The 22,064-nt window shown below is 40.1% G+C and overlaps 1 protein-coding gene across 1 annotated transcript in view; it reads right to left on the reverse strand.

The window, feature by feature from the left end:
* Positions 1-492: 492 nt before the first annotated feature.
* Positions 493-22,064, reverse strand: part of LOC113407398 (putative RNA polymerase II subunit B1 CTD phosphatase RPAP2) — a 68,506-nt gene continuing 46,934 nt past the window's right edge. Inside the window, exons 12-13 of the mRNA XM_026655864.1 lie at positions 1,199-1,348; positions 493-666 (exon numbers count right to left, since the gene is read on the reverse strand). Coding sequence (XP_026511649.1) covers position 666; positions 1,199-1,348 — 151 coding nt within the window. The 3' untranslated portion in view covers positions 493-665. The remainder of the gene's footprint in view (positions 667-1,198; positions 1,349-22,064) is intronic.

Below are 22,064 nucleotides of genomic sequence, written 5' to 3' on the forward strand. Positions count from 1 at the left end.
TAACTATTGAAATAAAGCTCAAATGAGGTCTTTTTAATTATTCAAAAATAAACCATGAATTTCTTGCAAGCCAAACTATGACCAGCTACACAATCAGTTTTAAATTCTCAAATGTTACAGAAATTCGAACCCAAACCAATCTTCATAAGTAGCAAAAATAGATACACAAGCCACGAGGGGGGGCAGGGAGGGGAGGGAGGGAGAGGCTGTAGACCAGAAATCTTTGCTGCTCTTCTCAGCATTCTGCTGGAGAATGCTGCCCAATGCAGGGAAACAGCAGAAAAGATGCCAGTAATGGTACCCTGCCTTGCATGAGACTGGTACATGCTCCGTCTTCTTTCTTTCTTTCCCCTAATCTTGTGGGCACAGTTTGCCTTAAGATTTAGCAATGAAACAAAAAATGGAGATCTTTACTACTTTTTCTCAGACAATTTTCAGAGCCTACAAACTTATTTTAGCTTCATTCATACATTGAACTAATGCTGTGCTACTTAGCTTGTCCAAAAAGATTTCAGAACACCTTCATAAGAAACAGATGTGAAAGTACAGGATGCAAAGTAAAATGCTTAATTTCAACTCTCAAAAGAAAAAAAAATATTGTTCACTATAGCAATACTTCAATACTGACTTCAGGTGCAAAAGAAGAGGTTTGAGATCATCATCATTCTGTGGGTAACAACAGAGAAAAAATTGATCAGTAACTTTAAAAGTACAAGTGTATCAGCTAATAAGTATGACCAATACTAGTTCTAAAAATAAAAAAATTACTCCCCCCACTGCCACTCAGAAAGTAAAATTAACCTCACTAATAAGCAAAAATGGGGGTTTCTAACAAACATAAAATCTAAGCTTTTGAAGAGTTAAATTTTAATAAGGTAATTGGCTATAACCATCCAATTTGAATAAAAATCAAGCCAAATAAGATTCAAATGCTGTACCCATAAGGCAGAGTTTGTTTTATATTTGCTAACAGAATTTAAGTACAATTCCATTGAAAATTACTATATATTGTAGCATTTACTCAGTGCCAGAATGGTGACACTAATTTTCCATACTGTACATATTCTTCCTTTTTGAAAACACCTTACCCATCTTCTAACTTGACTGATACTATCTATAGTCACAATATTTGCTTTTAGGGAATCCACTTGGTTCGAAAAAATCTTATGCCAGGTACCATAGTTTTGAGATGACTGACCATTCAGGCATGCTGTCATGTCTAAATATTCTTGTTAAACTTCCAAGATCTTCTTTATTGAAATGCAATTCTTCAAGTAACGTGGACAGGAACTGTGTATATACTGGACTCTGTTGAGAATTTGCAAAGACTGGAATAATCTGTGACAACCTGGAAGATGACATTGAATACAGAAGAGAGGACTTTAAATGTCTGAATGAGGCTGGTGTGCTTTATACAAAGCTATCAGCTATTAAACAATTGCCAAAGAGGAAAGATATTTCTAGGACATGCCCCATTCATAACATTACAAGTGATTGTTTATAAGTTTACAATGTAGCATATGACTATTAAATTGTGAACTTTTATTGGCTTTTACCAAATCTCCATCAGTTTTAAATTAAATGAAATCAAGCAAGAGATTAGTTTCATATGCAGTTAATCAACTATTAGTTGTTACATAACAGGCAACATCAAATTATGTGCTTTGAAGATTAAAGTTTTACGTAACTTAAAAAAACCCCAAGAATTTTGTATTGTCTTCACAAAAGTGATCATTCATCTTGTACAAGTTATGCAGTTCCTTGTACAAAAACAGTTGTAAGAACTGTAGGAAATACTATTTTACTTTAGAGTAGCTGAAGAAACCTTCTTTTTCACAAGATCTACCTAGTCACGAAGAAGACACAGGCACAATAGAGTTTCATATTATTTTCTAGAGAACCCGGGTGTGTTTACTAATGAAAAACCTCTGTCTGTTTATTTAAAAAGGTCTCTCAACAAAACAACTGAAAAAGCTTTTAAGGTAGAAAACGCTCTTTTTTTAAAGCCAAGATTTCTCCAAATAGTTGGAAACTTCCCACAGTGGCCTTTCAGATTATTATTTAATTTAACTTCACCCACTGCCACTGGGCACATGAAATATGAATAAAATAACACTCAGAAGCTGCAGATCAATGCAGGTAGGTGAGTAATCAGAGCACTGCATTTCCTCAGTAGGACATATGTTCCCATGAAGCAGTCTCTGATAACTTTCTTATACAGTGGATTGTGTACATTTATTTTATTTTAAGAACCTCTGTGTTCTTGTTGGTCAGAATTTTTTTTTGACAGAGGACATAATTAGATTCTGAGACGCTGTTAATCAGGGTTATTAACAGTCTTCAATTTTACATGTTTTCTATCTTACTATATATTATGTAATATATTAAACTCTTTACATGCAGTCCTGCCTTCTTTCATAACAAAAAACAGTATGGATTTTAAGAAGTGAACACTGTAGTAAAACTAAATTGGAACAGCTGCAACGATTCAAAAAACAACCCCATAAGGAGCACAATACTGTAATTGGATCAAATAATAAATATGTCTTCAGTGATCCACACATTTCATCTTTAAAGCAAATTTAAAAAGATCAGTTGGCCTTTTAAAGTACCTAATCATTTGTATAAAAATGAACATGGTCCCTGTAGTGCTTTTTAAAATTCTGCTGTTTGCAAACAAAATTTTGCAGAGACTTTTCCATTAGACCCTGATTCTTCAAACTGGTGAGCAAAGCAGACCCCCCTAACTTCCTTGTTCTGAAAATTTTGTTTTTCTAAAGGAGATTAAAAAAAACCCCCAGGTTAATTTTCATAATACTTTTAAGAATTTGAGAGCCAGCTGAATCTCTTTATATTTGTTCCCAGGTTTAAACATCAGTAGCACCGAAGCCAGACCTACTTTTCATGAGATGAGGGCACTTCGCAATTAACTGGATCAAATATGCTCTGTATTGTGGACCCAAGATCAGTGCTGCTAATAGGCATTCACTGTATCACAAGGGGCCATTACAATGTATGTTGCAAGTCTATATAAAAAAGCTTGTGTTAGTTTAAACACTATTTCTTTTACCTCCTATCAGTTTTAATTTTAGTGTCTACACAAAAGACCTGTGGTCAACACTGCAAGGAAATTTCACACTATTGTGTTATCTGTATATAACTGGTGAAACGTTCCCCTCTTTGCCATTAGTGGTTTCAGGTACATGCGGTTTCATGTAACGTATTCATCCCGGTAAACAGAAAATGTCAGCAACACTAGTGGAAAGATTTATTTTTATTGTTTAGAAAACAACTTCTGAAAAATGCATTTAAACATCTGAATTTATATAAAGGGGAAAAAAAGCAGATATCATAGCTCCCTACAAATTCAGCAGTTAAAGGGAGAGTTACTTGTAGGTAATTACTCTGACATCAGACCCTCTGTGGAAACTGGAGATAGGACTAAATCTCCATTTTAAAAGAAATGCAAATTAAAACAAAAGGTGCCTTTAATTAAGAAAAGAGGGGTAGGTCACACAAAGGATCCCACAAAACAAAGTAAACATTGTTTATTAATACAAAAACAATCATTTAAAAAAGTTTTTAAAAAAATCTTGATTTCCTGAAAGAACAGAAAAGTAGTAAAATGTTTATTTCTGTGATGTCTAACATAGTATGACATTTTGATTATTTTTCATTGCCTTTTGGAGTTTAATCTAGGAGATTCATTAAATACTTAAACTATTCAAAAATGACAGCACTAAGAAATATGAGGTAAGCACACAACATGGAACAAAACTTAGCTGTGACATGTAAACACCATTCTTTCATAGGATAGCAATGTTCACAACTGGACGTTACATTAATGTTTGGACTGGTGCCAATAGTATTTGCTCCATGCAATGTAAAAATAGCACTAAGCAGTCATTTGCGTGATAACGATGGCTACTCTTTTTAAAAGACCAAGAAGAGGTATTCTGAGTATCTCAAAGACAGGAGCTGATGGTCTGGAAGTATTTTTTTTAGTAAGAAGTGCTCAGTAGGGGAGTTGAGGAAGTACTGATAGAACAAGAATTAGCAGACCTCAGAGTTAGGCTGGAGACAAGGATATCAGAGAAAAGGCCTGGAGATGCATTCTTCTTCTTCAAGCCATCCACTCTCAGGATTAAAGAGAATGTGTATGATAATGACCCACTGGCACCAGTTGTCACAATTTCCTGTCCAGTGCCAGTAGGACACCGTGTGACACTGCAAAATGCTGCCTCTGCAATACTGCAGAATTACAGACTTTTTCATCTCAGGATTTTTTCTGTGTTGTGCTCTAATTAAAGACAGATTTTACTTTTAAAAAGCAAGAGACTTGTGCACGTACTTTTAAACTATTTGTTATTTGCTAAAGACTCAACATGTTTATGCCAAGAAACTAGCCTTCTGATTGGTGTATTCTCCTTAATCATACTGTCAGTGTCTTGCTACTGACAACAGTAGTTACTTTTGTGCATTAAGGAACAACACATTTTATAGAAATTCAGTACTGGATCAATATTTTGGCCACTTTTGGCCTTTGGCAAGAAGCAGCCAAACCTCTGAAACTTTTCAGATAAGCACTACTTAGAGATTTGTTCAAACAATTTCATCCAGCTATGTATACGTTTCTAGTATTTTTGCATTAAATTCAAATTTGAAATGGTTTTAGGGCAGAGACAATCTGACTCAATGCAGCCTATTAAACATATTTATGAGCACATATAGAACATGATTAATTTCTCAGTTGGCAGACTGGGTCCTTTTGGCATTTAACAGCTGCCTCTATTTTTACCCCCCCATTTAAAAGCAGTTATCCAGAAGCTGCTTTTCTAACAATGAATGATATAGGGCTGGATCTGGCACTGTGGAAGCCAATGGGAGTTTTGCAACTGACTTCAATGGGATCAGGATTTTAGCCTGCACTGTGTAATATAATAAGCTTCACATTTCTAGTCCCCATTATTTCAAAACTATTACCACTACATGGGGCTGCATTATAAGCAACATGTGTTCAGGGCCGGCTCCAGGGTTTTGGCCGCCCCAAGCAGCCACAAAAAAAAAAAAAAAAAAAAATAAAAAAGCCGCGATCGCGCTTTGCCGCGGCCATTCGGCGGGAGCCCCTTCGCTCCGAGCGGGAGTGAGGGACCGTCCGCCGAATTGCCACCGAATAGCTGGACGTGCCGCCCCTCTCCGGAGTGGCCGCCCCAAGCACCTGCTTGCCAGGCTGGTGCCTGGAGCTGGCCCTGCATGTGTTATTCTTAGGATGCATTAAAGACCATATATGCTATCCTCATACTGGTATGAAACTCTACTTGAATTAAATGGGAATTGCATGCAAGTACCTGAGGGCAGGATTTGGACCCAATGTCCTAGTGAAACACCAAAAATCCACAGTTCTGAAGCAGCCATCAGATCAATAATTCAAATGACCTGCACTGCTTCAATTCAGGGATGCAGTGACACTCAAAGCTCCATAAGTTCTAACATATTTTAAAAGAACTGCAAACTAAACTGGAATTAAGGTGCAAGGAAGCACCATTGCAGACAAGGCAAACTGGTGATTTTTTTTTTTTTTTTTAAGTACAAATGACATGGCAGGGACATCTTTAACATTCAGATTGAAGGTTGCTTACTTTCACATACTGAAACATTAAGACATGACAGAGAATTACTGGTGTGAACAAACAAGGCAGGTGAGGCAATATCTTTTATTGGACCAACTTCTGTTGGAGAGAGAGAGAGAAGCTTTGAGCCACACAGAGCTCAAATCAGCCCTTGGAACTTCCTTAATTTTATTCATTTGTCACAAACAGTGGCCTTTAAAAAAACAAGAGGACAACAGACATTGAATTAAGATGTACTATATAATTTTTTTAAAGGGGCCAAATTGTTTAGACTTTGCCTAAAGTTGGGCATCTAAAAGTGGTGTGATTTTCAGAGGTGCTGAGCTAGTAGCTTCCCACTGAAGTCAATGGGAGCTGCAGACACTCAGCACCTCATGCCATTTTTGTTTAGCTGCTTAAATGTGAATTTAGATGCCCAACTGTACACACTTGCACTTGTCAGCAGTTCATTTGAAAGTGTCAGCCTTAGTACTGTATGTAGATATAAGTGAACTCTCATGCTCATTTGATGGAAAAGCAGGGTCGTATATATCAGATTTAGTGAAGCAGTGTAGTTTCCTACACACCCACTTATACCATATGGTAAACAGGTCTTTGTAAACTTAAAAAAAAAAAGCTGAAAATGTCAAATTACATCTTATTTTAAAACCCTGTTAAGCTGGCTACTCCACATATGCTACACGTGAAAGAATAAGTGAAATTCTTGTTAAGACAAGTACCACCACCACATTATTACCAAGTTATTAAATGACATCTGGTTAACATGAAATACGTTTCCATAATTTCAGCTCTCCTGCTTAAAAACAAGCTTTCTCTTTAATAGTTTTCTTACAACAAGCTTTAACAAGTACGTTTAGGAGTATGGCTATCTTTGTACAAGGGAAGCCCATACAGAAATATTTTTGGAGATGATAAAAAGCCAGTATTTATGGAGTAAATTTCATTAACTAGTATCTTCTAGTACGCCAATGACATGTCTAGACTGCAATTAGACACCTGCGGCTGGTCTGTGCCAGCTGATTCGGGCTCACAGAACTTGGGCTGCAGGGCTGATTAATTGCAGTGTAGTCTTTTGAGCTTGGGCTGCCACCTAAGCTCTAAGACCCTGCGAGGTGGCAGGGTCCCATAGCTTCGGCTGCAGCCCCAGGCCGGAAGTCTACACTGCAAGTAAACAGCTCCACATCCCGAATCCTGTGAGCTCGAGTCAGGTGGCATGGGCCAGCCACGGGTTTTTAATTGCAGTGTAGACATACCCCTAGTCCACTCACAGAGGTACCTGTGCCACTGTCTGGCTCAAGACATATATGCAGAGAAAAGTGTAGGTCTTGAATAGTGTCTTCATGTCGTTACAGGATTACTTTAGAATATCTCCCGTCCAAGGACTGGGAGTAAAATCTTTTATAAACATTACTGAATTAAGCCCCCAAACACCCTCCCTCCCTGGTAGAGAGTCAATACTATCCTCATTTTACAGAGACGGAAACTAAGGCCCAGAGAGTAAGGCCAACATTTCCAAAAGTGACCAGTGATTTTGTCCAACTTAAGACATCTTTAAAAGGGTCTGATTTTCAGAAAGTTCTGAACACCTTGTGCCCCCTGAAAGTCAGGTTCTGTTAAGGTATCTTAAATTGGGTATCCAAAATTACATTACTGCTGAAAATTCAGGCCTACATTAATTTACCCAAAAAGTTTGTGGCAGAAGCAGGAAAAGAAGCCAGATCTTAAGTCCTACTCCTACAGAATGTAATGGTCTGCTTTTACAACAAGTTGGCAGCCAAGCTTTCTACAGAAAGTAGCTCCAAAAGGATCATCAACATGCTCCATGATTAAGCCTGTGGATCTAAAAGATGATCATTTCACTCTTCATATTGTTCACCATTTTTGAAACTGAAATGAGTACTGAGAGAAGCTTTATCACCCAGGCAGGAGGAACGAGTGGGAGCACATATCCTCATGGATGGTGTTATTAGGGAACAAGAGAGGATAAAAACAGTTTTGCCAAGTCCAGCATTCAAAAATCACCAGTCATGACAAAATATCATGATGCTGGCTTAAAAATGAGATTCTAAGTAGTAATAAGTTTAGAGTTCCACTTATTCGCTTTCTGGCTATGAGCATTTAGAGTTCATATTTTCAAGCTGTTCTCCACAGCTATGAGGGCTAGAAACTTAAAAAAAATGTAAACTGAGAGTCTTAAAAAAATAAATAAACCACAATTTGATTTCAAGACTGGGGTCTTACAAATACCACCAAATATCATGACACCACTGATAATAATTGTGAGCGTTAGCAACACCTGAAAGGCAGCACAATCTGCACATCCTGCAGCCAGCACCGAATGTGTGCTCAGTGACTGCAGAGAGTTTTGCTGTAGGGAAATCTACATTACTGATTACTGTAAGCTAGAGAGAGGTGACAATGGACTTCCAACCTAGGTGCCATCCTTAGACCTGCTGAGGATCCCCTCCATCCCCCCAACCCTTTGGCAAGTGCAGAGATCTCCCTTTATTCCAGACTATTGGAGGGGCGGGGGTGAAGGAGGAGAGGGGAAATGAAGATATCCATGATGATAAAGATATCCTCTTTTCTTCCTCTCTATTCTCTTCCCTCCTGGCTGCTAGTTCTCGCTTTTAGTTTCCCCTCTTTGCTAACAAGGTCTTTTAAGGGATCTCTCTCCCCTCTCCAAAGGCTAGGTAAGTGGCCAATGCATTTACAAACTCCAAATAAAGATAATCTGCTTATGTAATGAATATCACCCATGTTTTAAAGAAAGGATCTCAGATCGTTTATTCAAATTTAATGGAAAGTCTGCAGGTCTTGTTAATTTTATGACTAATTAAAATGTTCACATTTCTTTTAGAACATATTTTTAAGATCACAAAATGGAGTATGTCAAATAAAATCTTATAGTCCTATAATCTCAGAAATGTTTTATGTGGTGTCACCTGTCAAATGTATCATTTTGGTTAACTCTAAATAAAAGTGCACATAAGCCTTAAATGCTCAAAATGAATTAACACAGATATGTTAGAGATCAGAAGAAATAATCAGCTACTCCAACTAAATGTAGTTAACACTTAAAACTCAAGAGTTCAGTCTGTAGCAGTACTGCAACATATGGTCATTTCACACTGTCAAGAACTATGATTTAGGAGAAACAATGCTAAAAGTTTAATGAAATTTGATTGTGCAAAACACACACACACAGAGCGGCATTTATCTCTGCTTGTCAACCACAATATCATATAAAGAATTCAACAACCTTTTCTGAATAAAAGCACCACTGTGTGCTGCTTATGGTTAATTGTATGTTCTCTCCTCAAGATCTTACATAAATAATTTCCTTGTTGACTGTTATGCTCCAGCACAGGGAACATGCCTGAAAGTTGCCTAATTAAACTGCATGTTTCCATATGAAAATTGACTATCATGATAGCTGTTGGAAGCATCCCTAAGAGCACAGGTGAAAAGAGAACATACCTTTACCCCATGGCTGTCACTCTAACACGGGCGGGCAAACTTTTTGACCTGAGGGCAGCGTCGGATTTTGGAAATTGTATGGAGGGCCGGTTAGGGGAGGGGGTCGTGCCCCCCCTCCCCCCCGGACCCCTGCCCCATCCACACACACCCCCGTCCCTGTCCCCTGACCGCCCCTGGAACCCCTGCCCTTGACTGCCCCCGGCCGCCCCATCCAACCCCTCCCTCTCATTCCTGACGGGCCCCCCCGGGACCCCTGCCCCATCCAACCACGCCTTCTCCTGTCCCCTGACTGCCCCCCCGCCACCCCATCCAACCCCACCTCCTTCCTGACTGCCCCCCAGGGATCCCTGCCCCATCCAACCACCTCTTCTCCCTGTCCCCTGACTGCCCCCCGCCCCATCCAACCCCTCCTCTCCTTCCTGACTGCCCCCCCAGGACCCCCGCCCCCATTCAACCCCCCTATTCCCCACCCTCTGACTGCCCCGACCAACCCCCCGAACTCTCATGCCCTCTCTCTAACCCCCCCGCTCCCTTACCATGCTGCCTGAGGCACTGGTGGCTGGCGGCGCTACAGCTGTGCCGCCCAGCTGGAGCCAGCCACACCATTGCCACCGTGCAGCACAGAGCACCGGGTCAGCCCGGGCTCTGCAGCTGCGCTGTCCCAGAAGCTCGCAGCCCCATTGCCCAGAGCACTGAGCTGGCGGTGGAGCGAGCTGAGGCTGCGGGGGAAGGGGAACAGCAGGGGAGGGGCCAGGGGAAGCTTCCCGGGCCAGGTGCTCAGGAGCTGGGCAGGAGAGTCCCGTGGACCAGATGTGGCCCGCGGGCCGTAGTTTGCCCACCTCTGCTCTAACAAGTATTATAATAAAGATAATTTGCCTTGTTTAATATTTAGAAACTGTGCCTCTTCCTTTGAGGCTCCATGCACCCCTCTGAGGCCACATGTGGAGGTGAGTCTGTGTAGGACTGGGGGAAGCTCTGGAGTATGAAGAGGTGGGCTGGGGGCAGGGAAACCAGATGAGGTCTTCCAGATTCCTCCTTCACAAAACTCATTGGGGACATCATTAACAATTAATAAAATCACAATCCATATTAAGTTATGTCCTCTTCCCATCTACCTTATGAAGCTCCTCCACTTCCTCAGGGGGTTCTGAGACAGTCACAGTTCTTAGTTCTTTAAAAAAAGAACAATCCCTCCCTCCCACAACCAGGGCCGACGAGGGGCGGGGGGGGGGAAAAGCCGGTACAAATTACTGGGGCCCGGGGCCCGGCTTCGCCTCCCCCTCGTTGGCCCTGTTTAGCCGGTCCGCCCTTGCTGGGGGGCCCGAAAAAATCCAGGGTCCAGCTTCCCCGGCTTCCCCCCTACCCCCCTCCCGTCGGCCCTGTTTAGCCGGTGCGCCCAACATTTTTTTCACCGGGGCCCGAACCTGCTCTCGGTGGCCCTGCCCACAACAAAACCCAAAAGTCCATATCCATTCCCACTCTCAACCTTGAAATAAGAGTGGGCAAGGGTATTACTGTGTTTGACATATGAATTGGCCAGTCAGAAAAGGATAAGGCTGCACTGCTCCTCTGTAAGTGACTGTTGGGGTAATGGAAAGACAGCTGATTTAAATTCATAATTTTGTGAGCTTCGTTGTTGTGAGAGCCACGAAGAATTCAATGTTCTATCCATCAGCCCTTCTTTCCTTTATGCTTCCCTGACCACACACATCTCTACTTCTTCCCCGATGGGCTGGTTTAGCCCTACTGAGCAGATACCATCTATGTATACAAAAGTACATTTGTAGAATATATATAAAATCAAAGCAGGGTTAGGTTAGGTGCCTAAAGCCATTTATGAGCTGTGTTGGCTTTCTTGCTCTTTTCAGTACTATATGCAGCTGAATGCCTGAATATTTGAACACTTGTAAAATATTTAGATTGCTTTATGTACGTGAGTAGTTATTTACTTCAAAAGTCAGTGACACTCTCTACTGCATATGCTACTGATCAAAGAAAAGTAATTAAGAGGTCTGTCTGCATTTCCATTTGAAACTCCAATTTAGAAGAGAATAATATCTTGGAGACTTCAAAACTGAATTAGGATGAAGTTTAGAAAATATGGTATGAATCCAGAACAGCAATTTATTGTCTTCAAAAGTGGCATCTTTTAAAAAAATTACAGCACATCAAAAAGCAGACTATTTCTACTCTTTCTGACAATTTTTGACAAGCTTTGGATCAATATTGGCTAACATTAAACAAATCTTCTCTTTTCCCTCCACCTTTTTGTAAACATTTATGGGCGAGATCTTCACCCCCACTCCAACTGTTTTACATCACACAAAAGGGCTGGAACTGTATAAAGGGGATCTAAATGCCCTGTGTCTAGCTGGGGGAGGATTCCCCTGAGGCAGGCGATCATAAGCCTGCCTCCTGAGGAACCCACTGCAAGCCATAGCACAAGAGGCATGTGGGGAACAGGATTACAGATGGGGCCACAGTCCTCAGCACTCCAGGAGGCTGCTGTAAGTTAGCCATGTCCCCAAGGTTGTCTAAGTTACACTGGAGGCCACTCCAACCCCCAGTATAACCCAGGATTTGGAGGGTACAAAAGGTGATTTAAAGCCAACTTAGCACCCCTATGTCCTGGACTGCAAGTTTTTTAGAGGCTCAGCAGAGAATCTCACCCTGTTTAAAAAAAGAACAGGAGGCACCGTGCCACGAGTACTCCTGTTCTTTTTGCGGATACAGACTAACACGGCTGCTACTCTGAAACTCACCCTATTTAGTTAAACACAACACATTCAAATAATGGATTACTTTATTTTAAGTTTCAAATCATGTTCAGTGGCAACACAGCATAAGAAACTAGTTTGTATCATATGGTGTTTAAAAACCATCATATATAAATATGTGAAGCCCTATTCAATGAATGAATAGGTACAACTGTCAAGAGTTATATTCCCTTGCCACACAAGGACTTTTTTGTACTTTTAATAATTATTTATTTCAAACAAATAGGTGGTAAAGCAGTACTCTTACTTTAAGGCTTTGATAAGTCCATTAATGTAATAAAACTATTATTATTCAGAGGTTGAATGGAATAATCTTTTAGTGTACCAACCCTTTATAAATAAAATCTTAGATTAAACTTTAATTAGGTCAAAATCCAAAATAAATTTTAGGATCTTCTCCATATTAGAAATTTGTCCACAACAAGTGACTATCTAAATCAGCACGTGTCAGTTTCTACTTAGGAGGAATATGGACTGAAACAAATCAACCAACCCACTGAGTGTCACAGGTCAGCAATGAAGTGCATTGTGTGCAGGGAGAATAGTATATGGTAGCCCAGATACCATCAGCCTGTACTACAACTGGAGAATAGCAAATGCCATCAGATCCTCACTGCCAGAACTTCAGTTTCCTAGGGTCACACCTCCTCAACACACACACAAATAATAAATATCCACAGTTTTTATATATTGCACAACTCCCTATTTGAAGGAGATTGAACCACACGCACCATGACATAACTGAGGGAGTTAAATAAAAATCGAAGCAGCATTGGTCATCTGAACTCTCCTCACAAAACATATTGAGATGGGAAAAAATGAATGAAGTTGTTACCTTGCTTAACTTCAGGCAATAACGTACATCAGTTGCCAGTAGATTATACTCCACTTGATCAATGTGTGCTTGAGATAAATACTTTGTTAGGACATCTCCCAAGGAATGGCATGGATTACAGCTTAAATCGCAACAGTATTAACAACAAAAATTTGCTGCTTAATGGAGACTCATTCAGCAATTGCCATGTTGCTGAGTGGTATTCTGCCAATTTGAAATTATGCATTCTGGCCTAAGTGCAGATGTTGCCGAATACAGATTAAAAGAATTTTAAACTGAGTAAACATGAATTATATAGTGAATAGCTTGTTCTTGAATTTTTATTCAATACAATATTTCAAGTCTTTTGGGTTAAGTTTAAATATTGGCTGTTTCTCTTATATCAGATATCCTCAATCAGGCTGATCAGCTGCCCACTGGGACAATTCTACCATATATCCCAGAAGTTCACTAAATTGATTTTTTTCTTTAATAGATACAGTTTATTTTAACATGGTACTGAAAGTTGGTAGGCACAGGCATGGAGTAAGGTTAGTTACAACTCACTCTAATGATAAAGGTTGACAGGTAGGAATTATAATCCTGTGTGTGATATTTAAATGATTACACGATCATATTGTGTTACAGACAACTACACAGGCTCACAAGTATGAAACGATTATTACTAACTCTACCCTGATCTTATATTTAGCTGTTATGCTCATGGGTAAGATTTAAAATATTCTATGCTTATAACTTCAGTTCAAGTTTTTAAAACAAGCTCAACAAAACATACTAAAACACCTTGTTAAAAGCAAGAGGTTGCCTCTAGAGTGAAGATTTTCCATTAGAACACATTAATATTTGATGGATGATCTTGAATTGAAAACATCTAACTTACAAACATCAACATGCAGAAGTGTTTAAAGAGACCTCCAGAATTAGATTTTTGATGTTATGAAATGCTACTAGTTAAATAATTTGATCAGAACTAATGTTATTTGCAACTATGGACTTAAAATGTTCCATATTTAAAGCCTTTATCCTATTAGTTTAGATTATAAGAGACGGGGGAAAGGGAGTATTTTGAAGCTCTTTTCTTGAATCCCAAAAAATCACTTTTATAATAGGGAGAAGAGACACTAGCATTTACTTGGGTGAATGATAAGAACTTGGGTGAATTACCCAACATTTTATGTTTTTGTAATATTTCTGTCATCTATTTTAATAGTGAATCCTCTTAAGCAAGAACAAAGGTTACATCTGGTCTAGTTAAAGTACAACCTAAAGCCCCTTTCTTATAAAGAAGAAAATTTAGTAGATAAATAAAATGTAGACTGCATTCTATTATTTGTCATTTTGTTATTGTGTACTGACCTGTTCACAGAATCCAATATAGTTCCTTACATATTATTTTAACCCTTTGATGGCAACAGAAGCTAAATTATTCATATTTTTAATTTTTTTGTCCACTACACTTAAATCAAGGCTATAAAAACGATTCAAAACCAATGGTTTGAATGCTAAGAATTGCAGGAGATGGGATTCATTAAAAACTTATCTTTGTTCACTGCTCCCACTACTGTCAATTTCTTCACCTGCAGCCTCCAGAAATCCCTGACTTGCTCAAGTAAAAAAAACACAACCCTTTATTGTCACTTTTTATTTCTTAAGTGCCCACACTTCAACAGACAGGGTAAAATCCTTTGCCACTGAATTCAAGGGGGCCAGATTTTCACCCACAGTACAGATAAATGGAAAAGACTTTAGTTAAAGGTGAAAGGAAAACCACACACAATTTAATGCAATAATCAATGTATATAATCTGCTCTGCTCAACAATACACTTGATACTCTCAGTAATAGAAGAGTTTAATATAAACTGAAAAAGCAATTGATTTTATCGGCCTTGCTCAATCAGTGATCTGTATTCCAACCAGTGATTTTTAACTAATTTATCAATGGCTTACAAGAAAGCCTCCTGATACACTACACTATTTATGAGAGGTCTTTAAAACTCGTTTAGTACAAAAGAGATGGTTAGATAGAAAAATGGTCCTGTGGTTAGCCCACAGAATTGGAGTTCTAGTCTTAGCTGTGCAACAGACTTTCTGAGTTACCAGGCAGTGCTTCATTTCTCCATATGCAAAATAGTGATATTACTTTCCCCACAAGATTGTTGGGAGGCTGAAGTGAATACATGTGAAAATGCTTTTCCATAATTCTTTTAGCTGTATACTACACTGTATCTCATTATATATGACTATGTAGGGGAGATGTGTTAGGACAACATGGGTCTATAGTTACCTGACCAATTACAAAAATAGCTGATTTAAAAAAAAATTGGTAGGTATTGATAGTAAGACTAATGTTTTTTTTTTTTTTATTAATAAAGAACAGAGCTGTAAGCACGAATAGCCGGATGTACTGACTACACCTGTCTTTTCTTTCTGCAAAGCTTCACTTGTCAGCTGCCAGCTGTTACAGATAACAGCCAGCCAGATTACTTCAATGATGTTGTATCAATGGAATATTATTGATCACCAAAAGAGTGTAGGTCAGGGAGGGGGGAAAAAAATCTAGAACTTCCTTATACCATTAACTTTCTCAGAATGGCAACTCGTAGTCACTGAAAGAAAGTTAATAAAAGTCACAAAAAGAAGTTGGAGATTTTTATATTAATACTCAAAATATTATACTATTTATCACTTTTCTTGCATCATTTATTCAATAAAGGTTTTGCAAACAAAGTAAAATGTCAAATGTAAAAACACATGAAAGATGTGTTTTAGGACTGCGTTGCAATTTCCAAAGACAAAAATATAGTGAGTCAAATGTCACCCTCAATTACAACCATGCATTCTCATTCATATTGTGCACCGTCAGAGTACCAGAAGAGAGAATTCGCAGTGTGTGTATCAGCATAAATAAAATTAAATGAACTGATGTGAAACTTGTTTGAAATATTAAATGAACAAGCATATGCTAGTGCCCACAGCATATGCAACTCTGCCATACTATAGCGTGATACGTTAAAATGCAATTCTCTTCTGAGAAGTAACTGTAAAAATGACACATGCTACTACATAACACCTCGGCTCCCTGTGTATTGTCAGAGGATTATCTACTATACTAACATTAATTTGTCTTTAGTTCAGAGACAGGGTCTGAATCTCTAGTCTTGTGTATAACATTCCCTCTGAATATTTTCCTTGCTATATATGTATAACCAATTCAGTTCCCACAGTAATTGTTCTAGGAAAAAATGCAGATTTCAGAACATTCAGCAGATACGGACAACAGGTCAAATCCTCCCATACTACTTGGCTGCTTCATGCTGACCCAGTGATGCAGAGCAGCTGGGAAGCCAGCTTAACCAGGTAGCTGGGAATTTTGTTTCACCATGGCCTGGCCTAGGACATTGGGGGAATTAGAAGGCCTACACTCTGTGATCCCCAGGTCTAACTGCAGTATTGCCAACCCCAACATATTAAAAATGTGGATTAAAAAGACTGGATTAAATATTAGATTTTAAAATAATTTGGGGGTTCTATTTATTTGCCTGCTGGTTTTTGAGCCTTTAGGGCTCATGTTTTCAAACTTTTCTCTGCAGCCCATAAGGGCTAGACACTATATTTTTAATGTAAAGTTACAATTCTCACCAAATCACATGACTTCAGAAGCTATGCTTTTAAGATACCAAATATTATCATAAAAGTCTCAAGAATTGGCAACACTGAGAATAACTTCTTGGGCAGTCAGGTGCAAGACAGAGCAGCCCTGAGATTGCTCCAACTCACACTGTAGACCAGACCAGTCTCCAGCCAGACACTAAGTGAAGGGAAGCATCAAGATGGCTCAAAGCCATCTTTACTTTCTTCTCCCAGGTCCTATGCCAAGCTCAGCTCAGACAGACCAGAGGATATGGTCCACTGTTTTGTATTAGAAACATAATATACTCATATATTAATCAGAACTAAATTAGGATACAACACCTAGATAACCCATTTGATTAGTGGTGTAAATATAAATATTATATATGTCTCAATGCTTGTAATATTTCTTGGCATTTAAAGCCATAACACTTATTTTGGGAGCTGTTCCAAAAGATTTTCACTTGGCTGGTTTATAATTAAGTAATTTGTTAGTTAAACCCCAGAAGAAATAAGTATCAATTGTTTGCTATAAATAAAATTGCTTTCCAGAAATGTAGTCCCCCCACCCCCCAGATACATATCACCAAGTCAGACCTAATTTAAAGGATTCCATTTATTTGAAGTCAGTCCCCTCTGCTAACCAGACCAACAGATCAAAGATACTTCTCACTTCTTATACTCTACTGCTTTTTTCTCCTTCTCTCTTGACTTTGGCCCTCCTTTTATTCCACCTCCCATTCTCAGATCAGCTCCTTATGAATCAAATGTCCTCCCATCCAACCCCTCAAGTCCTATTTTTATTAAACTTTCTTACACTGATCTCCGCATTGATCATACCTTCCTGTTTTTTTCATATTTCTCAACTTATGTTGGGTGGAGTTAGAACCTGATCCTGCAAACACTTACACATGTGAGTCTGTCCCATAGAAGTCACTGTGTCTACTCAGATACATACAGTTAAGCACATGCGTACATCTTGGTAAGACTAGGGCCTTAGAATGGAAGCTTTTCAGAGCAAGGACCTTGTAAATATTCTGTAAAATTACAATTCTCTGTGAAGCAAAACACACATTCTACTTCAATGGGCCACAGATCTTCTGGATACTTAGATATATCCATGGTTTGCACAAAAATCCAAGTATATTTTATAAATAAAATGAAAAACCTCTTGCATAAACAGCTATGAAAAATGAATGAATTTAGTAGTGAATAGTAAAAGTCTCTCCTTGCTACTGCTTGTCAGTACTCTCTGTGAATGCTATGGAAAAACTCTGGTAAAAATTGATTCAGATATACAGTGTGTTGCAGGTGGAAAAACTACGGTCCAATCCACCCAGGTAAATAACTCATCAATACTCTATAAATGTACCCACCTGCACTCAGTTACTATGGAAACTATTTACCATAAAATTGATCATAGTTTAGTTTTAGAACTTTCTAACATAATAATCTGATTATCTACTTTTCAGTCCAATATACAAACCAAACACTTTGAATAATGCAGCTGAGTAAAGAGACAAGCCAGGAATAGACTTGCTGCTACTAAATATGTCCACATTTAAAAGAAGGATGTGAAAGATAAGCACATCAATATTTTTCTGATTAAACTTCACTGTTTGCAAAACCCCTGCTATTCCAGTCCTGGACTTCTCAAAGGGGATTTTCTTTCAAAAAAATTCCCATGCACTGCTAATGTTGTCACAGCCCCAGCGGCGGTAGCAACAATGAGAGCATTAGTGCAGACAGCGCTCTGGGCAGCCACCGGCTTTTTATGCACTATTTTTCCTAACCCCACTCAGAGTAGGTATACACATTTTGGCCTAAAAGCATTACTATTTCTGTTTAAAAGTTATAGTCCCAGCTCTGCTTTTGACCTGTGTGACCTTAGGCAAGTGACTTCACTGCTCTATGCCTCCATTTCTCCATCTACAAAACGGGGAGAATGCTACTAACTCTCATTTGTAAAGCTACATAAAAGTAGGTATTGTTAAGAGACTAGACCTGTGACAGAATACTAAAAATTATGAAGGCTGGCATTTGGTTGTATTTAACTTACGCTCGTCCCTCTAAAAACATTCCATTGTAAACCACTTCTCAGAAACACCCAGTTTTGCTACGAGTGACTTACGTATGACTTTGACATCACCAGACAGACAATCTTAAGATATTTATACCTTTTGTTTGTTTGTTTTTGGGAAGGACCATATAGAGTATGCATACTAAATGCGTTTATTAAATGCAAAATAATACTCTAAGGCCCTAGACCTCCAAGCACTTAAGCACATACATAACTCTGCTCATGCTGTAGCCCCATTGCTTATGAGCAGCTCGATGACATACATGCTGAAGTGCTTTGCAGGTTCAGGATATAATTATCAAAGTATTGTTTAAGTGTGAAAGTATTGGTTCATTATATCTTCTCCCTGTCCTGCTAAGGCAAATGTCTCCAATTCTTTACCCCTATATTATTAAATAAGATTTTTCCTGCTGTTTTTACATAAAATTAATGTGAAACATTAGGGGTACTTGGTTATTGTAAAACAACATATTACATAAAACAACTGATTACAGAAACAGCAACAGACCAATATTTAAAGAAAACAGCTGTATACAAATACTTGGGGATAGTGTTAGTTTCAACTAAACAAAATATACCGTACACTAATTTTAAGTGCCTTCATCAACGCGGATTCTGTACTAAACTACAATATACAGCTTAAAAAAAGAAAAAGATCAACTTTTCTCTATCCATTACCAGTCAGCTTTAATTTTGCAGTCAATTATGGATCCTTCTACTAATATGAGAGCTTCCCTCTCATCCTCAATTTGCTTGCTCTAATTGCATTCCTTCTGTCAATAAAAGCCACACACTCTTCTGGATTCCCAACACACTAGAATGGAACTTCCACATTTCTAATTCTTGGCCTTATCCCAGTTGCCCAGAGACACAGTTTGTATACATCATCTTCTTGACAATGACATGTATCCCTTTTCCTCCCCAAAGAGGCAATATTTTCTGCTTGTTTTCATGAATACAAAAAATAAGCACATTTCAAACTGCACCATACACCATGTTACCTTATTTGCTTTCCCATTACTTTAACGTTCTTCACTAGGAACATATCCATCACTGTGCTGGATCAGATCAGTGGTTCATCTAAACTATTAACATATCTCAAAAAGTGGACTGTATCAGATGAATGAGGTGAAGATAGGAAAACCCTCACAATAGATAATTCTGGAATAACGTACCTGTATGTGAAGTCTGTTCCTGACTCCAGGAAATTAGCGGTTGACTTATGTCTTGAAACTTGAGGGTTTGTATTCTACCTGAGGTAACAGTGGATGTTTTTATCAATGTACGTATCTCATCTTTTTTCTAAATCTACTAATTTCTTAGCCTCTGATACCTTGGAGCAGCAACTTCCACAGTTAATTATGAGATGGTGCAAAAAAAAAAAAAGATATTTCCCTTTATCGGTTTTAAAGGTTGATTTTAAATTTCATCTGATGTTTCCTTGTTCCTGTATTATCAGAAAATAAATAGGAGGGGGATAGCTCAGTGGTTTGAGCATTGGCCTGCTAAACCCAGGATTGTGAGTTCAATCCTTGAGGGGGCCATTTAGGGCTCAGGGGCAAAAATCTGTCTGGGGATTGGTCCTGTTTTGAGCCGGGGGTTGGACTAGATGACCTCCTGAGGTCCCTTCCAACCCTGAGAGTCTATGATCTTCTCTATGGCATTCACTATTTTATATGCCTCTGTAAAAATTAAGCAGTTCTAATCCTCTTTCTCCTCTCCAATCAAAGTCTTTTCAGACATCTAATAATTTCTATAGTCTACCTTTGGACAGCGAAGACTGACAATTATCGATCTTTGCACACTCATTAACCACTAAGTTATACCATCTCCAGGCCTTCAAGCATCCATATCTGCTGGATGAATCTTAAGCTACATTTTTTTCAAGGCCATAATTTTTTTTTCTTTTTTTTAAAACATGGGATTTTGCAGCTCTTTGTATTCAGAGACAAATGGAAGGGTTCTTTCTCCTGTTACTGTCCCCGTACACTGGTATGGCAACACTGTTTGCGATAACAGATCTGCGATTCTCAATTGATGTTAAGACAGAGAGCAAACCAAAATCCCAAGGATTAAGTGTTGGCCTTTTAGATAGCCCCAGTTTAGTACCTACTCCTGGGGGAATTTTGCGACACTGCGCGTGCGCAGAATTCATGTCTCCCGCAGATTTCTTTGCTTCCCCGCAGAAAAATGACTTTCTGACAGGGAAGCAAAGGGAAGCTGCAAGAGCAGTCATGCACCATTCTCTAGCTATGCAGGCACATCATTTCAGGCACCCTGAGCAACCAGCGGAGAGGTAAATCACTGCAGGGCTGGGGACACCCCAGCCAGTGGCTGCTACCCTGAGCTGGGATCAGCTGCTAGTCCCCGCTGGGCTGGAGGCAGGAGAGGACGGGACTTCCTCTCCACTGCAAGGAGTGCCAGGGGCTGTGTCAAACCCAGCTCCAGAAACCTCCCCCAGCTGCAGGAAGCCCAGCATCCTCCCCTGCTTCCTGCCCCATCACTCCTCATCTGCAGGGGAAGGGGTCACTATAAGGGGAGCTGCTCCCGCATCCGCCCAACCCTCGTGCATTTGGACTGCCCATACCCGGACACCCCCGCCAAGCCTCACTCTGTACACCCAGAACCCCCCAAGCCCTCCATACCCGAACCCCACCCCACTGAACCTCAACCCCTGCATCTGCAGCCCCCTTCACCCAGACTCCATGCCTCCGGACTCCCACCCCTGCACTGACCACCCCTCACTGAGCTCCCTGCACTCAAACCCCCACCCTGAAGAGCCCCACTGCTCTGCACCACCCTGAGCCCCCAGGTCCAGACTCCCATGCCACTGACCTCAAACTAGCTGCACCAAGACCCCCATCCTACTAAGCTCCACTCCCTCAGCACCCAGGCCCCCATGCTGAGTGCCCCATACCCACACCGCTGAGCCCCGGCAAAATCCCATTGCCTCCGCACTTGGAACCCGCCCCCCAACGAGCCTCTGTGCATCCAGATCCCACCACACCGAGACCCCTCACTGAGCTGCCTGCACCCAGATTGTCCCACACAGAATCCTCTCATCCCACACCTGGATCCCCCCACACCGAGTCCCTCCACACTTGAATCCTGCCTGGGAGAACCTGCCTGCCCCACACCTGGAGCGCCTGGTGCAGAGCCCCAGGGTGCTCCTGGGGCACGCCCAGGCCTTGAGCTGTGTCAAGGTCAGGTGCAGCCTCACCACTGAGTCTGTGTCCCGGGGATGGGGGAGCTGCAGGGTGATCACCCATCTTCGTGGAGCCAGTGGCTTGTGCTCCCCACTGCCAGGCTGGAGCCTCTGCATTTATTTATTGACAAATAAAACTTGCAGAATTTTAAAATATTGTGCGTAGACTTTTTAATTTTTTGGCGCAGAATGCCCTCAGGAGTAAGTACCTGAGATCATACTGAGTTTTAGCTCCACCAGTAACAACAGAGAACCATAGGGACTGGACTGGTAGTGCAGGTCTTCCAAAGTTATCTGTTATCTTAGGCCTTCTCTACACGCAAAAGTTGTACGGCTTTAACTATACCAGTATACAACCTCATTAGCGTCAACACAGCTATACCGGCGCAGCTTATTCCAGCTATAGAGGTTTAACTGAATCCTCTA

The sequence above is a fragment of the Terrapene carolina genome, unplaced genomic scaffold, assembly GCF_002925995.2.
Source record: "Terrapene carolina triunguis isolate 2854851 unplaced genomic scaffold, T_m_triunguis-2.0 Scaffold211, whole genome shotgun sequence".
In the NCBI taxonomy this organism is placed as follows: domain Eukaryota; kingdom Metazoa; phylum Chordata; order Testudines; family Emydidae; genus Terrapene; species Terrapene triunguis.